This window comes from Danio aesculapii, unplaced genomic scaffold (genome assembly GCF_903798145.1).
Source record: "Danio aesculapii unplaced genomic scaffold, fDanAes4.1, whole genome shotgun sequence".
In the NCBI taxonomy this organism is placed as follows: Eukaryota; Metazoa; Chordata; class Actinopteri; order Cypriniformes; family Danionidae; genus Danio; species Danio aesculapii.
In genome coordinates this window covers 57,295-77,065 of record NW_026613649.1, presented here as the reverse complement: position 1 = coordinate 77,065, position 19,771 = coordinate 57,295, and the positions used below count along the sequence as shown (strand labels likewise).

Here is a 19,771-nt window from a genome sequence, read left to right as displayed (position 1 = left end):
TCAAAATATCCCTGCACACCGATGGAAGTCTAATAAGCTAAATGTGAAAACCGCTCAGTGTCATCTCAGTAAATAGAGCAATATTTCTGGAGCATTTACCCACAGTCAGATCTGCTAACAACAAAAGGTCACACGTCTAATTCTAGTTAAGCTTGACCACTTCCTATTTTCAGAAAAAGAGCATTCATAGTTACCTAAAACAGTGGCGTCAATACTGTGAAACACTGACAAACTTCACAACCAGACACTCCTTCAATTCATCATTACTGGAAACTCTCACACGCACTTTTGAGTAAAGAAGACAGACAAATTATTACAAAAAGCTGCCATTTTTATTGAGGTAAAAAAAATCATCAGTACCACAGTAATTCTTTATTTTGTTAACTCAAGTACAAGCTTTCAGATCCTGGGCTGGAGTTAAACTTTCAATTAAAGGGATAGTTCACCCAAAAGTGAACATTTTGTCATCATTTACTCACTCTCAGGTTGCTCCAAACCCATTTCAGCTTTGTTGTTGAGCTGAACACAAAGGAAGATATCAGAATTTCAGTAATAAACAGGCTTTACCGTGTGAAATCAACCACCCTAGATGTTTGTAATCCCTTATTGCCAGGCTGACTGGAATACTTGATTCTGATTGGTCAGTTGCGACATTCGAAGATATGTTATTCTGGGATAACACCTGCTAAATAACACAGACTCATCTGGGAACTTGAAATCAACTTGACCATCAGTAGCCGCGTTTCCACTATCGCGCCTAAAGCGAGCGAGCCAAGGCCAGTCGCGTTTCCACTATCACTTCCGGGGTGTAATCGGGCCAAAGCGGGGCTTCCTTGGGGCCAGCGTCCGGCCTTTTTTGGCCCGCCGAATACCTTGGGCCAAGGAGGGCCAACTGGGGCTTCGGGGCGGGGTTACGAACAAAGGCGGAGTTTTCCTGTCAGGTAAGGAGGAGACAAGATGCTTTCTTCCCTTACATTTGTTTTGCTATCGCGCTTGATCAACTCACTAAGAAGAAGAAAAAATGGATAGCAGACGAACTCGAATGTCCTTATCCAGGGATCGCTGTCTGGCCTTACACCAACAGACCACAAACAGTAAAAAAGCAATCGCTTCGGTGTTCTCCATCTTCCAGCTCTTGTAGTGATGCCAGGTTGTGTTTGTGGTTATAATTTGAGTTTTTTTGTTCCCGCTGAAGTGGGCGGGTTGTGTGACGTTTGATTCGGGGGACGTTCTGGGGGCGGTGTTTGCGTGACGCGCTGCGAGCAACTAGCCCGACAGTGGAAACGCGACATGATTTCGGCCTCATTTCTCAACCTCCCGGGCTATTGGCCCGGCCTGGCCCGATTAAAGCCCTGGCTCGCACTGGCCCGATAGTGGAAATGCGGCTAGTGAATACATTCATACTTACATCCACATTAATGCTTGTCTGTCACACCACTGTTTATTGCCGTTTTGGTGCCGTGTTGTGAATGAATAATGCACAGGTTAGTGTACCTTATGCTTTATTCACTCGGTTTAGTTTTTTGTCAGCTTTGTGTTTTTGACCGTTTGGCGCCATCTTGTGGCTGAATAATGCACAGGTTAGTGTATACTCCATCAGCTGTTTTAGCTTGTCAGCTTTGCCTTAAACTAAATCCAAAATAAACTATTACTAATATTACTATTACTCAGAACATTAATTTGTGTCTAATTTTTGTGGCAAATATCCATGTATTAATAAGAATAAATGCCAACTGACCCAGACCCTCGAACCAGCGTCCTTCTTGCTGTGAGGCGACAGCGCTACCCACTGCACCCCCACGCCGCCCTCCGTGTTATAATTGATGTTAACAAATAGACACTATACATAGTTAAAAAAAATACCAGTAAATTCTGAAATATAAAAACAATTAAGTGGAAATGGTAATGTTTGAAATTATGCGAGGCGACACATTTACGCGGTGGTGCAGTGGGTAGCGCAGTCGCCTCACATTAAGACGGTCGCTGGTTTGAGCTCTGGCCGGGCCAGTTGGCGTTTCCGTGTGGAGTTTGCATGTTCTCCCCATGTTGGTGTGGGTTTCCTCTGGGTGCTCAGGTTTCCCCCATAGCCCAAACACATGCACTATAGATGAACTGGGTAAGCTAAATTGGCCATAGTGGATGAGTGCATGTCCTGGTCCTCCAGGTGGGAGGTTGAGCGTTGAGCAACCCACCTCATAAAAAAATAAAATAAAATAAATAGATGTTGTGAAACACCAATATGGTGCGGCTAAATATCATCTTTGATATGAAATGGCCCTGGGAGTAAGTGATTATGTAAGTATTAAACATTATACAACAATCTGAATATGCGCTTTGAAAAACAGGCCCATTCATTCATTTTCTTTTCGGCTTAGTCCCTTTATTAATCTGGGGTTGCCACAGCGGAATGAACCGCCAACTTATCCAGCATATGTTTTACGCAGGGGATGCCCTTCCAGCTGCAACCCATCTCTGGGAAACATCCAGACACACTCATTCACACTCATACACTACGGACAATTTAGCTTACCCAATTCACCTGTACCACATATATTTGGACTGTGGGGGAAACTGGAGCAAACCCACACGAACGCGGGGAGAACAAGCAAACTTCTCACAGAAACGCCAACTGGCCCAGCCGAGGCTTGAACCAGCGACCTTCTAGCTGTGAGGTGACAGCACTACCTACTGCGCCACCACGTTGCCCGCTTTAAAAGTTTAAATGATAAAGAATTATTCACATATTTTGAAGTGCTCATGACATCAATACTGTGAATGTACATTGTCATCATCAAAATTGAATATCGCCATATGTCTAGTAAAGAAAATACACACTTATTGATGTGAGTAAATGGGTGGTGAGATTTCTATGGTTATTGGCATTCTTGAGATATCTCAATTTACAACTTATACGGGTCTGGAACAACCAGAGAGTGAGTAAAGGACGACATAATGTAAATTTTTGGGTGAACTGTCCCTTTAAAGTTGTTATAACGTACACAAAACACACAATTTAAAGAGCCCCTATTACACATTAAAAAAGACAGAGCGAAATGCCCACCACGGCCTATCAACAATATTGAAGTAGTCAGAGTGCAGAGTGTATGTGTGAGCCTCCTGCCATCCTCCTGTTTTGTTATTTATCGTGGAAAACTCACGTAATTTCATCCATCCCCCACTCCCAGGAGGAAGAAACTGATCCATGAACTGTGTACTGTAAAGTTCCTGTCAAGCGCTGACAAAGTCCCATACAGTACATCAATAGTCTTTTCTGATCCTTCCTTTAACAAACGGCCGACGAATCTCTCATTGTAAGTGTGTAGATTCCAGCGAACACAGCACAAGGGTGGTTCGATAATGCTGAGGTATTTTTGCAAAAATAAACCTCAACCACTGACTCTTCACAGTTTCATCTTTGGGTAGAGACACTAGCTTTCCCTCACACTTGCAGTAATATGCAGCTGAGCACAGCGTCTTCATGACTTGGTTCAACCGGGGTCTGCTCCAGTGTTCGTCTTCCTCTTTTTCTTTGCTGCTGAGACGTTTTCTCCCTTTTTTTACCAGAAATACCACAGAAGCTCTGCACTCCACTGATAAATAAACAATATAACTGTAAACTCAGACGTTACCATAGATTCTGGATGAACTGAACGGGGCCATTGATGCAGAAATCTTTAATTTGTTCTAGAAAACATAAATTACATTTGATAAAGAAAAGATGAGTCATATACAATCAAAAGCTGTATTGTAAACTTATCTACAATATATATTTGTTACCTTTATGTCTATATGTGTATACAAGTGCAGCAACAAGCAGAGCTACTAACACAATATAGCACAGCACACAGAACCCGCTGGTGCCGCAGGGACCGCAGACTTCACATTTCTGGGTGTTTTCTAAAACAAAACATCAACGCTCTTTACTCCCATTGTTTTTACCATTCACACAGTTTAACATTTGAAGTTGATTAAAAAAGTTATTCACAGTTGTCCTAAGATAGGAATGTGTGTTAGGACAACTTGGACTGGTCCATCTCAAATGTGGACTACTGTAGTTTTGACGAGGACGTTTAAAGAGCAGGTCATAAGTGCTATTTTACACTTTCTCATGCCAATTCGTTTTGATTTTGTACGATTTGTTCATCCCTCGGGTGACACGGTGGCTTAGTGGTAAGCACAGTGGTTAGAACAATAAAATTAAGCTTAGAATATAATTGTAATTAATGTCGTTAATGGAAATTTTTTATCATAATTTTCATGACGAACAAGTTTCTACTGACAAAAACTAGACGAAAACTAAATAATGACGACAATTATAAAAAAAACATACTGACATTTTCGTTAACATTTAAAAACGAGACGAGAATGTGATTGAGAGACGTTTTTTTGGAAAATATCCAATCAGAATTAATCTTGGTGTGTGATGCATGGTGCACACACACACACACACTTGTGGGGTGAGACGTGGGATGTGATTACATCATCATCCTTAGGGGTGTCTGTCTGTCTGATTAAACTATAATGAAATGGCAACAGTTGCGGCTGGAAGGGCATCCGCTGCGTGAAACGTGCTGGATAAGTTGGCGGTTCATTCTGCTGTGGCGACCCTGGATTAATAAAGGGACTGAGCCGCAAAGAAAATGAATGAATGAAATGGCAACCGTTGAGAGACAAGCAAGATTCACGTTTGATGTCAAGACAAAAAAAACGTATGGGGAGGGAATCGCTGATATAAACAACAAATCTAAAGCGACATCAGCATGCCAGGGAATTATCCCTAACCCTAACCCAGCAAAGATAAACTCGGATCTTTTTTATTTACTCATGTGTGTGCTTTTGCTAAACTTAAATGGTATAGGGCGTCACGGTGGCGCAGTGGGTAGCACAATCGCCTCACAGCAAAAAGGTCGCTGGTTCGAGCCTTGGCTGGGTCAGATGGTATTTCTGTATGGAGTTTGTATGTTCTCCCGCTGTTGGCGTGGGTTTCCTCCGGGTGCTCCGGTTTCCCATACAAGTCCAAAGACATGCACTATAGGGGAATTGGGTAAGCTAAATTGTCTGTAGTGTATGAGTGTGAATGAGTGTGTATGGGTGTTCCCTTCCCTTTTTAAAGTTTTAATGGCTTAAAACTGTTCAACAGACGTGCGGTTTACCACTCTAAAACAAACGGCTTGCTAAATAATTGCACACTCCTGCATTTTCAGATGGCTACAGTTCTTACACGTGGACTGATTGCCAACATATAATACATAATAGCCTCATTATGATATAAATAAACAATGCATATCTAATTTTGATCCTCAATGGAAAAGCTACATTCCGCATTTTAATCAGACTATTTTATTTAAATTTAATTCTGAATATTTTGCATAAACAAATGTATACAATATTTAAATAAATTACACTTAAATTAAACCAAATATATTTTAGTCTAGAGTAGATTTACTCAACTGAAATCTTATGAAATTTAGTCGACTAAAACTAGACTAAAACTAAAATGATTCAGAGGACTAAAATATGACTGGATTTTTCATCAAAAGACTAAAACTAAATCAAAATTTGCCGTCAAAATTAACCCCGGTATATGCAAAGCAATGGATAGTTTGTACAGAACAGAAGAACGAGTTTAAGAATTAGCTCATATTCAGAACTGTAGGCATGTTCCACATCCAACATCAAACCTTCATTAGCATTTTAGATCTTTTCTTTTGTTTCATAATGTAATTGATAATTTGTCTTATTTTTTTCTGTACAGGTGCAGTTTTACGGAAAGCCCTTATATGGAGCTGGTTTGGCATGCATTATGCAAATTACTAAACTTGTGCATGCAGGCACTCATTTAGAGCACTCCAAAATCACGGAAGAATGAGGCTGCATACGAAATCGCCTACAACTCAGTATGTACTACGTTTGAATCTGCTACACGATCATTAGAAAAGTACGTTCAATACAGTATGAATGTGAGTAGTATGAATGAAACTCTGACGTACTACTTCCCCCATTTGTCAATATCACGTGGTCTACCCGCGTCCGCGTAGCGTCCATTCAATTCAATTCCCCTTTATTTGTATAGCGCTTTTACAATGTAGATTGTGTCAAAGCAGCTTCACATAGAAGACCATAGTAAATTGGAACAGTGTAGTTCAGTTTGTAGTGTTTAAGTTCAGTTTAGCTCAGTTCAGTGTGGTTTAATAATCACTACTGAGAGTCCAAACACTGAAGAGTAATCAATCGATGCACAGCTCTACAGATCCCGAACCATGCAAGCTAATGGCGACAGCGGCGAGGAAAAAAAAAAAACTTCACCAATTGTCGAAAGTGAAGGAAAAAAAAAAATATATATATATATATATATATATATATATATATATATATATATATATATATATATATATATATATATATATATATATATATATATATCAGATAATCAGATAATTATTAATTAATTTAAAAATAATAATAATTAATTATAATGCCTTACATTTATTTAGCACTTTTCTGGACACTTAAATCACTTTCCCTATTTTTGGGGGAAATCTCCTCATCCACCAACAGTGAGCAGCATCCACCTGGATGACGCAACGGCAGCCATTTTGTGCCAGACCGCACAGGAGGAGACAGAGTGATGAAGCCAATTATGCTATGGGGATGGTCAGGAGCAGTGCCGGCGCAAGCTTAACTGGCGTTCTAGGCAAACGACAATCGTGCCGCCTTTTCTTAATTCGTCACTGGTTAGGAAGCCATGATAGACCAGGCCAGGATGCTACTCTTATTCGGAGGACATCCTGGGACCACCGAGAGTCAGGACCTCGGTTTAACATCGTCCCCCAAGTCCCTTTCAATATACTGGGGTGTTAGAACCCACACAGAGCGCAGGTTGAGCGCCTCCTCCTGGCCTCATCAACACCACTTCCAGCAGCAACTTAGCTTTCCCATGTGGTCTCCCATCCTGGTACTGACCAGGCGCAGCCCTGCTTAGCTTCAGTGGGCGACCATGTGAGAGTTTCAGAGAGCTAGCTGCCGGCTACTTCAGAATCTCACTGGAAGTTCTCGCCAAGTACTTCTCATTTACTGTTTTCCAAATTCTATGGAATACTACTCGCCTCGCATATCGTTTTTAGCGCACTACATAGTATGGAAGTATACGATTTTGGACACAGCCAGAGTTTAGGAACAACCCCATGTTCATACACAACTGTTGTGAATTAGGTGGAAGGTTTTCGTGAGAAAGTTAAAGGTGCGTACGCATACAAAAAAACAGACGCAATTATCAGTGAATGAGATTCAATATCTTTACTAATCATGCACTTTTGAATGAAACAAACTGCAATTAAGATACTTTTCGAAAGCCCATATGAACTGCTCTCTAAACAAGCTTAATCTGCTCATCAGTGTGTTTCACTCTGCTGTTGAGACTCACCTGAACATCCCACTGTCATCACTGTGCTCTCCATCTGCTCTTCACTGGACGCAGTGCAGTTGAACGTCACATTTCCAGTACTGCTGAACGAGATGAAAACAACCGAGAGCGGGTTCACAGAGTTCAGGTTTCCTGAAAGGTACGATCCGTTGAAATATTCATCAGGTGTCCAGGACAAAATCACATTTCGGCCAGTCACAGTGCAATTGAGGGCCACGTGGCATTGTCCGTCGCTGAGGGAATGAAGGACTTTGTGGATTTTTGGTTTTTCTAGTCTTTCTGTGGATTGAACACAGATATTAATTACTCAGTCTGATGGACTGGAAAACTTTAAAGGGGACCTATTATGCAAAAATCACTTTAATAAGGGGTTTAACCACAGATGTGTGGCAAGATTGAACATTTCCATCCACTAATGGTCAATATTAATGAATTCAGTTTGAATGAAACACTTTGATTGACATTCTCCATGTGTACGTGTCATCAGAGGGGGAAAGCCCCGCCCACTAGTGCCCATCTCCCCCTCATTAGCACTAAGGGTGCTTTCACACCTGTTTTGTTCTGAAACAGGGATTCGAATTATTACGATGTTGCTCTTTGTTCTGGGTGCGGTTCGCTTTCACACGGCAAAGTTTCAAAACAAGTCATGTGCGAGTAAACTCTCCTCATATTGGTCAGAGTTTCACGCTTTATTTTGCAGAGTCCCGCTCAGCTTGCGTCCTTATTTTAATTAATGGCAATGAGCAATAAGACATTATAGGTGGAAAGCTGCGCGTTAATTTTGAATGGTGACACCCATAGACATCATCACCAGATATAAATCAGAGGTAAGACTTTCTCATACAGAGATCTTGTCAAGAATTATACATTATAGGCTTTACATTATAGAGAGAAATAACATATAAACCATGACTGCTGTTTGGTCAATTTTCCTAACGGATAAACAGCTCTCGTTAATATTTCAGCATGCTTTCACTTTCGTTTTGACATGAAACGTACATTTACAGGTAGAAATGAGGACATCCCGCCCCACTCATAATTCTCTCGTCATATAGCCGTAAATGCCTATTACATGGAAAAATGTAATGCATTTTGTTTCGGAACCTGTCTCGTTTCCCCAGTTAGCGTGGTCCGTTTGGCATATGTGAATCCCGGAAAAAATCATACATGCTTTTATCACGTAACGCCTAGATCAGGGGTCACCAATCTCGGTCCAGGAGGGCCGGTGTCCCTGCAGGGTTTAGCTCCAACTTGCCTCAACACACCTGCCTGGGTGTTTCAAATATACCTAGTAAGACTTTGATTAGCTTGTTCAGGTGTGTTTGATTAGGGTTGGAGCTAAAATCTGCAGGACACCGGCCTTCCAGGAACAAGTTTGGTAACCCCTGGCCTAGACTATTGCAATTCCTTATATGTTGGTCTCCCTCAATCCTCATTGGCACGATTGGAGTTGGTTCAAAATGCGGCAGCTAGACTTTTGACAGGCGCCAAAAAACATGCTCATATCTCACCCGTTTTAGCATCCCTTCACTGGCTTCCTGTTAATTTTGAATTCAGTTCAAGATTTTACTTATTGTTTTTAAAGCACTGAATGGGCAAGCACCTTCTGATATATCAGAACTTATTAACCTACAGTCCACTTCTCGGCCTCTTAGGTCGTCAAATAAAATTGTACTGCAAATTCCTCGATCACGACTTAAACTGAAAGGTGATAAAGTGCTTGCAGTCACTGCTCCACGTTTGTGGAACCAGCTGCCACCGGACAGTAGCATCAGTAGCATTAGAGTAGCATCCTGGCCTCTTTGCTCATTGGCCTCTGTCCATCATGGCTTCTTAACCAGTGACGAATTTAGAAAGGGAGGCACGATCGTCGTTTGCCTGGAGCGCCAGTTAAGCTTGCGCCGGCACTGCTCCTAACCATCCCCATAGTGTAATTGGCTTCATCACTCTGTCTCCTCCTGTGCGGTCTGGCACAAAATGGCTGCCGTCGCGTCATCCAGGTGGATGCTGCACGCTGTTGGTGGATGAGGAGATTCCCCCCAAAAATAGGGAAAGTGATTTAAGTGTCCAGAAAAGTGCTATATAAATGTAAGGCATTATAATTAATTATTATTATTTTTAAATTAATTGATTTTTATTCTATAGCGTTCCCAGGCTTTTAATTTTTATTGTACTATAATACTATTATTCTTATTATTACTTTTATTGTTATTTTACGGTTTTAGAATGTGTGTTATGGTTTTGTTCAGCACTTTGGTCAGTGCCAAACTGAAGTTAAATGTGCTATATAAATAAACTTTACTTACTTACTTACTACATACCCATAATACTCTGTAATATAGCTGAGCTCGGATCGTTTTGCCTTCTCAATACAATAGATCCGCTCCAGAGTTTGTTTCAATCGAGCAGAGTCCACCTCATTCAGGCGATCTCGGACCAATTGTTTTGCCTTGGATCCGAGCGCGATTGCTGGATTCACATATGTCAAACGAACCACGTTAACTGGGGAAACGAGACAGGTTCTGAAACAAAAGTCTAGGTGTGAAAGCACCCAAACACTGGGTGAGAAGCAGCCGTCTGCCATAGGAGTTTGGAATCTGCCACTATCCTGACACACAAGCATTTGTAGCTCCGCCCTCTTTTAAAAAGAGCACAATCTCATTTGAATTTAAAGCGACAGTCACCAAAATGGCGCAATTTTGAATCTTAGCCTCAAAGGATCAGTTTCAGAGAGTTATAAAGCATTATCTGTGTGATATTTTGAGCTCAAACTTCACACACACACACTCTCTAGGCACATCAGAGTCTTATTTTACATCTTGTAAATAGGTCACCTTTAAATAAAGAGTATAGCACTCTTAAAGGGACAGTTCACAACAAAACATTTCGATTTCTTTACCACTTACTCACACTCAAGTAGTTTTGTGCATTTCTTGCTTCTGTTGAACACACACACACACACACACACAAAGAAGATATTCTGAAGAGTTAAAAAATAAAAACAATCACTGACATCTATAGCAGGAACCAAAACAATATTGAAGTCAACGGCCGCTGTTTCCAGCTTTCTTCGTGTTCAACAGAACAAAGAAACTCAAAAACTGTTTGGAACAAGTTGAGGATGAGTAAATGATGACAGAGTTTTCATTTTTGGCTAAACCGTCTCCTTAAGACTAAATTAAACATCTGTGATTTACCTTTGACTGTGAGATGAACTTTATGTTGTGGCCGGGTACCGTCCGCATTGACCAGGTCTACAGTGTATGTCAAGCTGTCGTTCATCCTCACATCCTTGATCGTTAAATCTCCCGTATTGTTGTTGAGTTCAAGTCGACCCCGATACCTCCAAAAGTCGAATAATGTAACGTTTCTGTCCCTTAGGCTAGCGATGTACGTTGTGTTTTTATAAATGGACCACTGAACTCTGGTGAGGTTCCAAGGTCTGTCCGATCCAGTTTTCAAGACCGCTGACTGGCCTAGGTAAACAGTGACACGCTCCTCACCTCCGAACACTACAAACAAAACAAATCAATACACAATTAGTCAGTGAAAATATACTGTTAATGATCTTGGTAGCGATGTTGGGAAAGCGACTTTTAAAAGTAATGTTTCACAATCTTAAACACAGCCGAGATGAGGGTGAAAAACCCAGCAGAAATAACACATTACTAATAACTCAACAGGCAGACATCACACAGACGTACAATTGAGGTTGTACTCCAACGTCAGACTAACTTTGAATGCTGGTTGTATATGAAAATCGGGTTGACTTCAGAACCCAACATCAGACGTCGGACTCCAACGTCAAGACGATTACACAACATAAATACCAACCAAGATAAACGTCCACTGATGTTAGACTTTGACGTTGTATGGATGTCATATCATGATATCAAGCTGATGTTAGATCATTTTGGTTAGTTAATGCCGCAGCCTAAAACCAACCATTTAAATAATGAACATTATAGCCAAAGTAATTATTTAAAGTTGAGAATAGGTTAAAAATGTTTAATTAGTGACGGTTTTAAGATTTTAAAGAAAATGGTCCCAAAATATTTTCTTAATTATTAGGTTTTCGTTAGTGAGGTACATTGTCATTCTACAAGAGTGTGTAGCAGGGATATTTACCCATATAGATTTAAGAGTGAATCAGGTAGAAATTCAATGCTACACAATGCTAGCTCCGCTCGTGTTTTGTCCACGATTTTTAAAGAGATTCAAATTGAGAGTGTTTTTAAAAGAGAAATATAAAGGTGGTTGTTTTACAGTTGAAGATTTCATTGTGCTGAGTTGTGGAGCTGATGATGTCTGCAGTCCATTCGTGATTTGCTCGCTCATTTTTAACCCTTGTATGGTGTTCGGGTCTGTGAGACCCATTTTCAGTTTTTATCAAACTAAAAATTAAACAATTAATTATTTTTTCAGCCTGAAATTCATTGGCTTTGGCCTATTTTCTGTGAAGAACATAAATCTGAACTAATTTTTAATGACCGCATAATGTACCTCCCACCACACATTTACATTACATACAAGGTGTTCGGGTCCACTGCACCCAGGTCTAATAAAAGTCTTGAAAGTGTATGTCCAGTCTTCCTACACTCTGTCTTCCTCCTTTCTGGTGCTGCTGTCTTCCCCCCCCCCCCATCCTGCTCCCGCACAAAGTAGCAACATTGTTGAAAATTCAACTATCAACACTGTCTGCTCTTATTCCCGCCCATTTTACCCTCTATCTTGCAGGAACCAAGCTTCATTTTCTCACACCCTGTCCCATCTGCGCATTAGGGGCATAATATCATAAATAAGACTTTGCCAGTGTGGTTCCTTATCACAACTAATCAAGATGGCCAAAAGATTATCTGCTGCGAGGGCCTTGCAATTGATTGTGGAAGAGAGAGGAGCTTCTGATGACGATGTCTATGACCATGGTGGGAACAATACGAAAAAACTAATCTGTGGGTTTTATTTTTTTCATAACATTAATAAAACTTAAAAAAATAAAACGAGAAGCACATTAATTCATCAATATGATCTAACAAAGGGAAAAATGAACCATGTTTGCTGTTCATTTGGCTTGTAATTGGGTTAAAGTAAACATTTATTGAGTAATTTAACATAAAATTGTTTGATAGTGTTAATTTGGAAAGCTAAAACTCTAGTGTGTCCACTAGACCCATGAACACTGGCTGAGTAACAAAAATACGAACACTACACAAGGGTTAAAGGAGCACAATGGAAATAAGCCTGTGGCTTCTTTGTGTACTTTATCCTGCACAGTTGTTGAAATAATGTATGAATTGGTCTAACTGGACTTGTTTGTATATCTTTGTTAGAATTATCAAATAAAATCAATCAATCAACCAAATATCAATGCGAGCTGACGTCAGTATTAGACAACAAACTGACATTAAATTTTGGGCTCCAGACGCCACAACCAGAATAGAACTAAAGATCAATGTCATATGATGCTGAGTGCTTGCTAGGAAGTGCCACATTTAGTAGTTCCTTAAAAGAAATTTGACCTAAGATTGGTATATATTACTTTTAAAAGTAACTTTACCCAACGCTGCAGGGTAGTAATGGATTAAATGTGGGCTTTGAATTACACTAAACTACTTTTTAAAATACTCAGAATCAGACTACAGTTACTTCATGGATTACATTAACTTTATTAACCCTTAAAGACCTAGACACCCTCTCAAGGCTAAATATTAGTATTATTCTTCATTTATTCATTTTCCTTCGTCTTAGTGCCTTATTTATCAGGGGTCGCCACAGTGGAATGAACCCATAACTATTCTGGCATATGTTTTGTGCAGTGGATGCCCTTCTGGGTGCAACCCAGTACTGGGAAACACCCATATACACTCATTCACACACATACACTACGGCCAATTTAGTTCATCCAATTATAGAGCATGTGTTTGGACTGTGGGGGAGACCGGAGCACCCGAAGGAAACCCACGCCAACATGGAGAGAACATGCAAACTCCACACAAAAACTGTCAACTGGCCCAGCCTGGGACTCGAACCAGGCGACCTTCCTGCTGTCAGTTGACAGTGGTAACCACTGAGCCACTGTGCCACCAAGTATCATTCTTAAATGTTTTTTGATCCACTGATCCATTCAAAGAGTGGCGTTAAGAAGAGATTCTCAGCTTTCCAGCTTGTAACGTGACTTATTTGGACCCTAAAAGGCTCCGTAGTGAGTGTGTTGATGTCGTAACATTTTGACAACACTGATTTGTTAAAAAGCGTCAATATGACTTGTGTCTCTCGTCAAATCAGACATTGTTGATGTATTGTATACATGGCTAGATTGAATCAAACTGTTCTCTACTTCAGTGTTTCCCAACCCTGTTCCAGAAGGCACACCAACAGTACATATTTTGGATGATGTCTCCCTTTTCTGACCCATTACCTTCAGCTTGTGGAGTCTCTTCTAATGCTCTGATGAGTTGATTCAGGTGTGTTTGATTAGAAAGAGGTTGAACATGTGCACTGTTGGTGTGCCTTCAGGAACAGGGTTGGGAAACACTGGCCTAGACAATACATTTATAGTCAGGAAGATTCAAAGACTGCATTTGTGTGTGTGTGTGTGTGTGTGTGTGTGTGTGTGTGTGTGTGTGTGTGTGTGTGTGTGTTTAATCTGAAGCAGCACTTACAGGTCAAATATGAGTTTCTTTCGGCTTAAAACAAATCATTGTGTAGGCCTAGACCAGTGTTTCCCAACCCTGTTCCCAGAGACACACCAACAGTACATATTTTGGATGATGTCTCCCTTATCTGATTCACTAAATTCAGGTTTTGTAGTCTCTTCTTATGCTCTGATGAGTTAATTCAGGTGTTTTAGACTAGGAAGAGGATGAAAATGTGCACTGTTGGTGTGCCTTCAGGAACAAGGTTGGGAAACACAGACATAGACAATACATTGGTAGTCAGGAAGGTGTTCAAAGACTGCATTTGTATGTGTGTGTGTGTTTTATCTGAAGCAGCACTTACAGGTCAAATATGAGTTTCTCTCGGCTTAAAACAGTTCATCATGCAGACCTAGATCAGTGTTTCCCAACCCTGTTTCCAGAGACACACCAACAGTACATATTTTGGATGTCTCCCTTATCTGATTCACTAACTTCAGGTTTTGTAGTCTCTTCTTATGCTTCGATGAGTTGATTCAGGTCTGTTAGACTAGGAAGAGGATGTAAATGTGCACTGTTGGTGTGGCTTAAGGAACAAGGTTGGGAAACACTGACATAGACAATACATTTGTAGTCAGGAAGACTCAAAGACTGCATTTGTGTATGTGTGTGTGTGTGTGTGTGTGTTTTATCTGAAGCAGTACTTACAGGTCAAATATGAGTTTCTCTCGGCTTAAAACAGTTCATCATGCAGACCTAGATCAGTGTTTCCCAACCCTGTTTCCAGAGACACACCAACAGTACATATTTTGGATGTCTCCCTTATCTGATTCAACCTTCAGGAACAAGGTTGGGAAACACTGACCTAGACAATACATTTGTAGTCAGGAAGATTCAAAGACTGCATATGTGTGTGTACGTGTGTTTTATCTGAAGCAGCACTTACAGGCCAAATATAAGTTTCCCAACCCTGTTCCTGGAGGCACACTAACTGACCCATTAACTTCAGGCTTTGGAGTATCTTCTCATGTTCTGATGAGTTGATTCAGGTGTGTTTGATTAGGAACAGGTTGAAAATGTGTATTGTCTGTGTGCCTTCAGGAACACGGTTGGGAAAAACTGCTCTACTTGACTAATAAACATAGGCTTTTGTCTTGAAAACCACCAATCAAATGGGTTTCTTGGGGGAAATTTGAACAATCATAACATGAAATTAGTCGTGTATTAGTATATGCTCTCAAGAAAGGTCAGGTTTTCCTGTTTAAAATGATAGATGACACTTGATGCTGAGTGTTAAGTAAGAAATAGTCTGCTAACACAAAATGGCACCTAGTCAAGTGCCCACAATAATCCACTATAATTCTTTAAGGGTTAATAACGATTATATTGCTTCATAATAAGCCTGCTGATTATATACCTATGCACTCCAGGGGCTCTGTTTTAATGATCTAGGCACAAAGTCTAAAGCGCAGGGCGCAAAAGCACCAACCCTCTACCACATGCATTGTGATAAATCTATTAAAAAAAATATTTGACTGTTTTTCTTTTCTTAAAATGGCTGAACTTGAAGTGCTGTAAAAAAAATAGGAAAAAAATATATATTTTTAAGGTACTTTATGAAATGTGTCCATATGGCAACAACGTCCAACAGTGGATCTGACTTAGAATTTGAAATGTAAAACTTTCCTTATAATTAATAATTGTGTTGTTTGAAATGATTTAATTGGTGTTACAATATTAAAAGCTTCAACACAGAACTTATAAATGACACCTTAAACACACTTTAACAACTCATACTCCAATAGCTTTCATTCATTCCATAGTTTTTTTGCTGAATATTATTAAAAACAAACCTAATATTGTATTATCATCTATACAACATACTGTAAATATAAATATTTCCTCCAGTAAATATTATAAGTCTAGTATATCCAGATGCATCAGAATAATGTAGCTACTAGCTAACAATGTTTATGTATATTATAAAATATACTATACTACGCCTGTCTTATCTGCCTCTGAGCTAACTTACCTGAACTATCATCTATCAAATGTCCAGTCTGCATCATTCTCATGTTTACTAAATCCCATCTCATCCTCACTTTCATCTGCAGGAAGAGCCAGTTCTGACACTTTATTCTTTCAATTACCATAGAACATGGTGGTGCTCTCTAATACACTGTTCCCTGTATTCATATCTATTCAGAAGTAGTACTGCCATTAAAACTAGATATGATTTTATCCATAATGCAAATGTCATTAACATACAACTAATCAACATTATATTACTAGCATTCATGTTGTTTTTGTTACAAGTTAAAAGTTCACAGCTGACCTTGCTAGCTAGCTAACCCATTGCAATATTGCATGTTCCACTATTGCACAGTGTTGCCATTTGGTCACACACACATTTACCACATACACATACATTTATGAGAAACTAATTTGAATAAAAATTTTGTTGTGAATGTGTAATCATAACTTACTGGAGGTGATGTTTCAGATTATTTTTGTGGATCTGACATGATTTGATCCTTTGTTTTTATTGAAGTTTACATTTGCATTCAGCAACTACTCACAGTAAATGCCAGTCTGTCAGAAATTGCGCTACAGAAAAACACAGCATGTCATGTGACTTAACCAAAGCACTTCATTGGCTAAACTAAGGTCTTCTCTTTCCAACAAAAAAAAAAAAAGATTGTTGGTCTTTAAGAGACAGTGGCAGGGAAATGAATATAAGTATCATGTTGCCATATGGTGCGGTAGAGGGTTAAGGGCGTGTCCGAATCCACTTTTGTTATTTTAAGGACGGAAAAATCCGCTCTGCGCCATGGCGCATGGTCTAACAGGGTTGAGCTTATTCTCATACTGAGTTATAGGTGTGTTTTGAGAATAAACCAATCAGAGTCTCATTTCCCATTCCCTTTAAGAGTCAGTTGCGTCGCGCCGTAGCACATTTGCTATTTACATGGTGGACTTTGTAAGTGGAAAAAACTGAACACTTCACTAGAGAGAAAACAGTTACACAGAGCATCTACAGCGAGAGAATGAGAGATGAGCCTCCTCCATTCTGCCTTTACTTTGTTTCTCCCTTTCGTGGATATGGAAACGTGTTGTACGCACAGACATCCATTAGCCTACACAATCTCGTTTGTTAAGCGCAAAGATTAGTTTCAAAGTTATTTCTAAATTCCGTTCTAATTTTCAGCAAACGAATAAATGAACAATAATAAAGTGTGCTCAAACAACTGAGTTGTATCCAAACACACGTCCAATGTCCCACATGGTCCAAAACCTGACAGGTAGGACAAATCTAAGCTTATTTTTAATAAAACAAATATAAATATGCATTTAATAAATAATACTACTAATAAAATAATAACATTACACTAAAGCAAATTGTCATGAATAAACCAAAAAATTAGTTCCTCAAAATAGCAACGCGACAACAATGCGCACAATACACCCACGAGTCCACAGTGGCGCAATTGGATTTGCTATTTAAATGTGGCAGAAAGCAGGAAAATTAAGCTTGCGTTGGTCTGAAAATAGCAACACATCATGGAAACACACTTGCGCCTTATTGCGCCGGGTGTATGATAGGGCCCCTAGTGTTTTTAGATTAAATATTCGACATGGCATTGATATTGCTGTGAAGTTTTTCAATATTTACGATATAAAAAGATGTCTAGGGACAACACAACATTATAAAACTGTTATTATTGCAGGGTATGATGCATATCTCAACTTAATTCCTGGAGAGCCACAGCTCTGCACAGTTATGCTCCAACCCCAATCAAACGCAGCTGATCTAGTAGTGTCTAGTGGTCTTGAACACCTCGATTAGTTGGATCAGTTGTGTTTGATCAGGGTTGGAGCAAATCTGTGCAGAGCTGTGGCTATCCAGGAATTGAATTGGAGACCTCCCTACTGAAAAAAACAGCTTAAACCAGCCTAGGCTGGTTGGCTGGTTTTAGCTGGTTGACCAGCCTGGTTTTAGAGGGGTTTTGGCCATTTCCAGGCTGGTTTCCATCCATTTCCAGCCTGGTCTTAGCTGGTCGGGCTGGAAAATGACCAGCTAAAACCAGCTTGACCAGCCTAGCCAGGCTGGGAGCCCAGCCAAAACCAGCTATGTCCAGCTTAAACCAGGCTGGTCAAGCTGGTTTTAGCTGGATTTGGCTGGTCATTTTCCAGCCTGACCAGCTAAGACCAGGCTGGAAATGGCTGGAAACCAGCCTGGAAATGGCCAAAACCCCTCTAAAACCAGGCTGGTCAACCAGCTAAAACCAGCCAACAAGCCTAGGCTGGTTTAAGCTGGATTTTTCAGCAGGGCTATGGTATAATGGATGGGTAGAAATAACCCAGAAATGAGTTAAGTTGTTGTTTATTACACACACTTAAAGTAAATGTTAGTGGTTAATTGTATTCCATGTTACTATCAGGAAACCCTAACAGCGAGGTATATTAAGTATTAATGCTATAGTAATTAAATAGTATAGTATATAGCTATATTAAGTATTAACTGTCCATCATTGCACTTTAAATAGAAACTGTCGAGGCTCTTGTTGCTAATGAAAAATGAAAATGTTTTCTTTGTATGTCAAAACAGTTCATGATTATCCAACTACAAGTGCAGCAAATGACCCCAAATCCACTTTAGCACAAACGTAGTCTGATTATGTGACCATACATGTATAACAGAAGAGATTATATTTCTGACTGCTACTTTTGTCATGTAATTTTCGATCAATAACTGATCATAAGTGATCTACATGGTGAGCCCTACATGCTAACGTTGAACTGGAAAACACCCAGTTTCCTGTTCAATTCACAAGCTTTCTTTATCTTTGAAAGAAAAGTAGATGTTATAGACAGTGGTGTAGTCCTTGCTATACGCACGTATACTCAGTATGCCTACTTTTTTCCACAAGATGTTTGGGTATTACCACTTTTGAGGATCATACTCTCGGTATACTCACTTGTTTTGGTGATTAGACTTCCCTAATTTTTGTGTATTGAGTATTTGAGTTTTTCGAAGATCACAACAAATCAGCTGAATGAAGTCTCGCTGAAACGTTCAAGTAAAATTATAAAACAGCATGGGCGTCGCTTTAGCCCTCCTGTATTTCCATTCAGCCCCCCTAACACCTTTGCGATTACCTGTACACTACTAAATGATCGTCTCAGTCCCCTTTAAATTTGATATAAAAATGGCAGCAGAATCCCGCTCCTGAACTCGTTTTTTAGTTAGTCAGCAAACCACAGCTGTGCAGTGTGTGTATATGTATGTATATATGTATATATATATATATATATATATATATATATATATATATATATATATATATATATATATATATATATATATATATATCAAATGAATCAAAGATACATTGACTTTCGTCGTTTCTTTGCCTGCTTTTAAAATTTGGATTAGGTGGGTAATAGTACACCACCTATTTTTTAGGACTACACCACTGGTTATAGCTAAAAACTCTCCTATAATCTCAGCCAAATCACCAAACTATTTAACATCAGCACAACAAACTCGACATTATATTAGGATATATAAGTGAAATGCGTCGCTTACCTTGATGGATGTATATAATACACATTAAAACAACTGTGTGTAGACTCATTTCTCTACAGCTCGTCGACTTGAGTCAGCTTGATGTTCAGACCTTCTTGAGTTCACCTTATCTGAAACTGCAGA

General features: G+C 39.6%; 1 protein-coding gene across 1 annotated transcript; it reads right to left on the bottom strand.

Moving 5' to 3' along the window:
* Positions 1 to 331: 331 nt before the first annotated feature.
* si:cabz01074946.1 (SLAM family member 5) lies at positions 332 to 19,771 on the bottom strand. Its single transcript, XM_056452487.1, has 5 exons — positions 19,649 to 19,771; positions 10,621 to 10,935; positions 7,424 to 7,702; positions 3,778 to 3,897; positions 332 to 3,684 (listed from the first exon to the last, which is right to left on the bottom strand). Exons 1-5 carry the CDS (start codon positions 19,695 to 19,697, stop codon positions 3,626 to 3,628), a joined length of 822 nt encoding a protein of 273 aa, XP_056308462.1. The 5' UTR covers positions 19,698 to 19,771; the 3' UTR covers positions 332 to 3,625.

Bases quoted from the DNA above. Each gene is read 5' to 3' on its own strand.
- si:cabz01074946.1 (XM_056452487.1), bottom strand. From the start codon at position 19,697: ATGAGTCTACACACAGTTGTTTTAATGTGTATTATATACATCCATCAA. The intron at 7,703-10,620 runs GTAAATCACAGA...TTCAATCCACAG, and splicing joins AGTTCATCTCACAGTCAAAG to AAAGACTAGAAAAACCAAAA. The intron at 3,685-3,777 runs GTAACAAATATA...TATGTTTTCTAG, and splicing joins ATACACATATAGACATAAAG to AACAAATTAAAGATTTCTGC.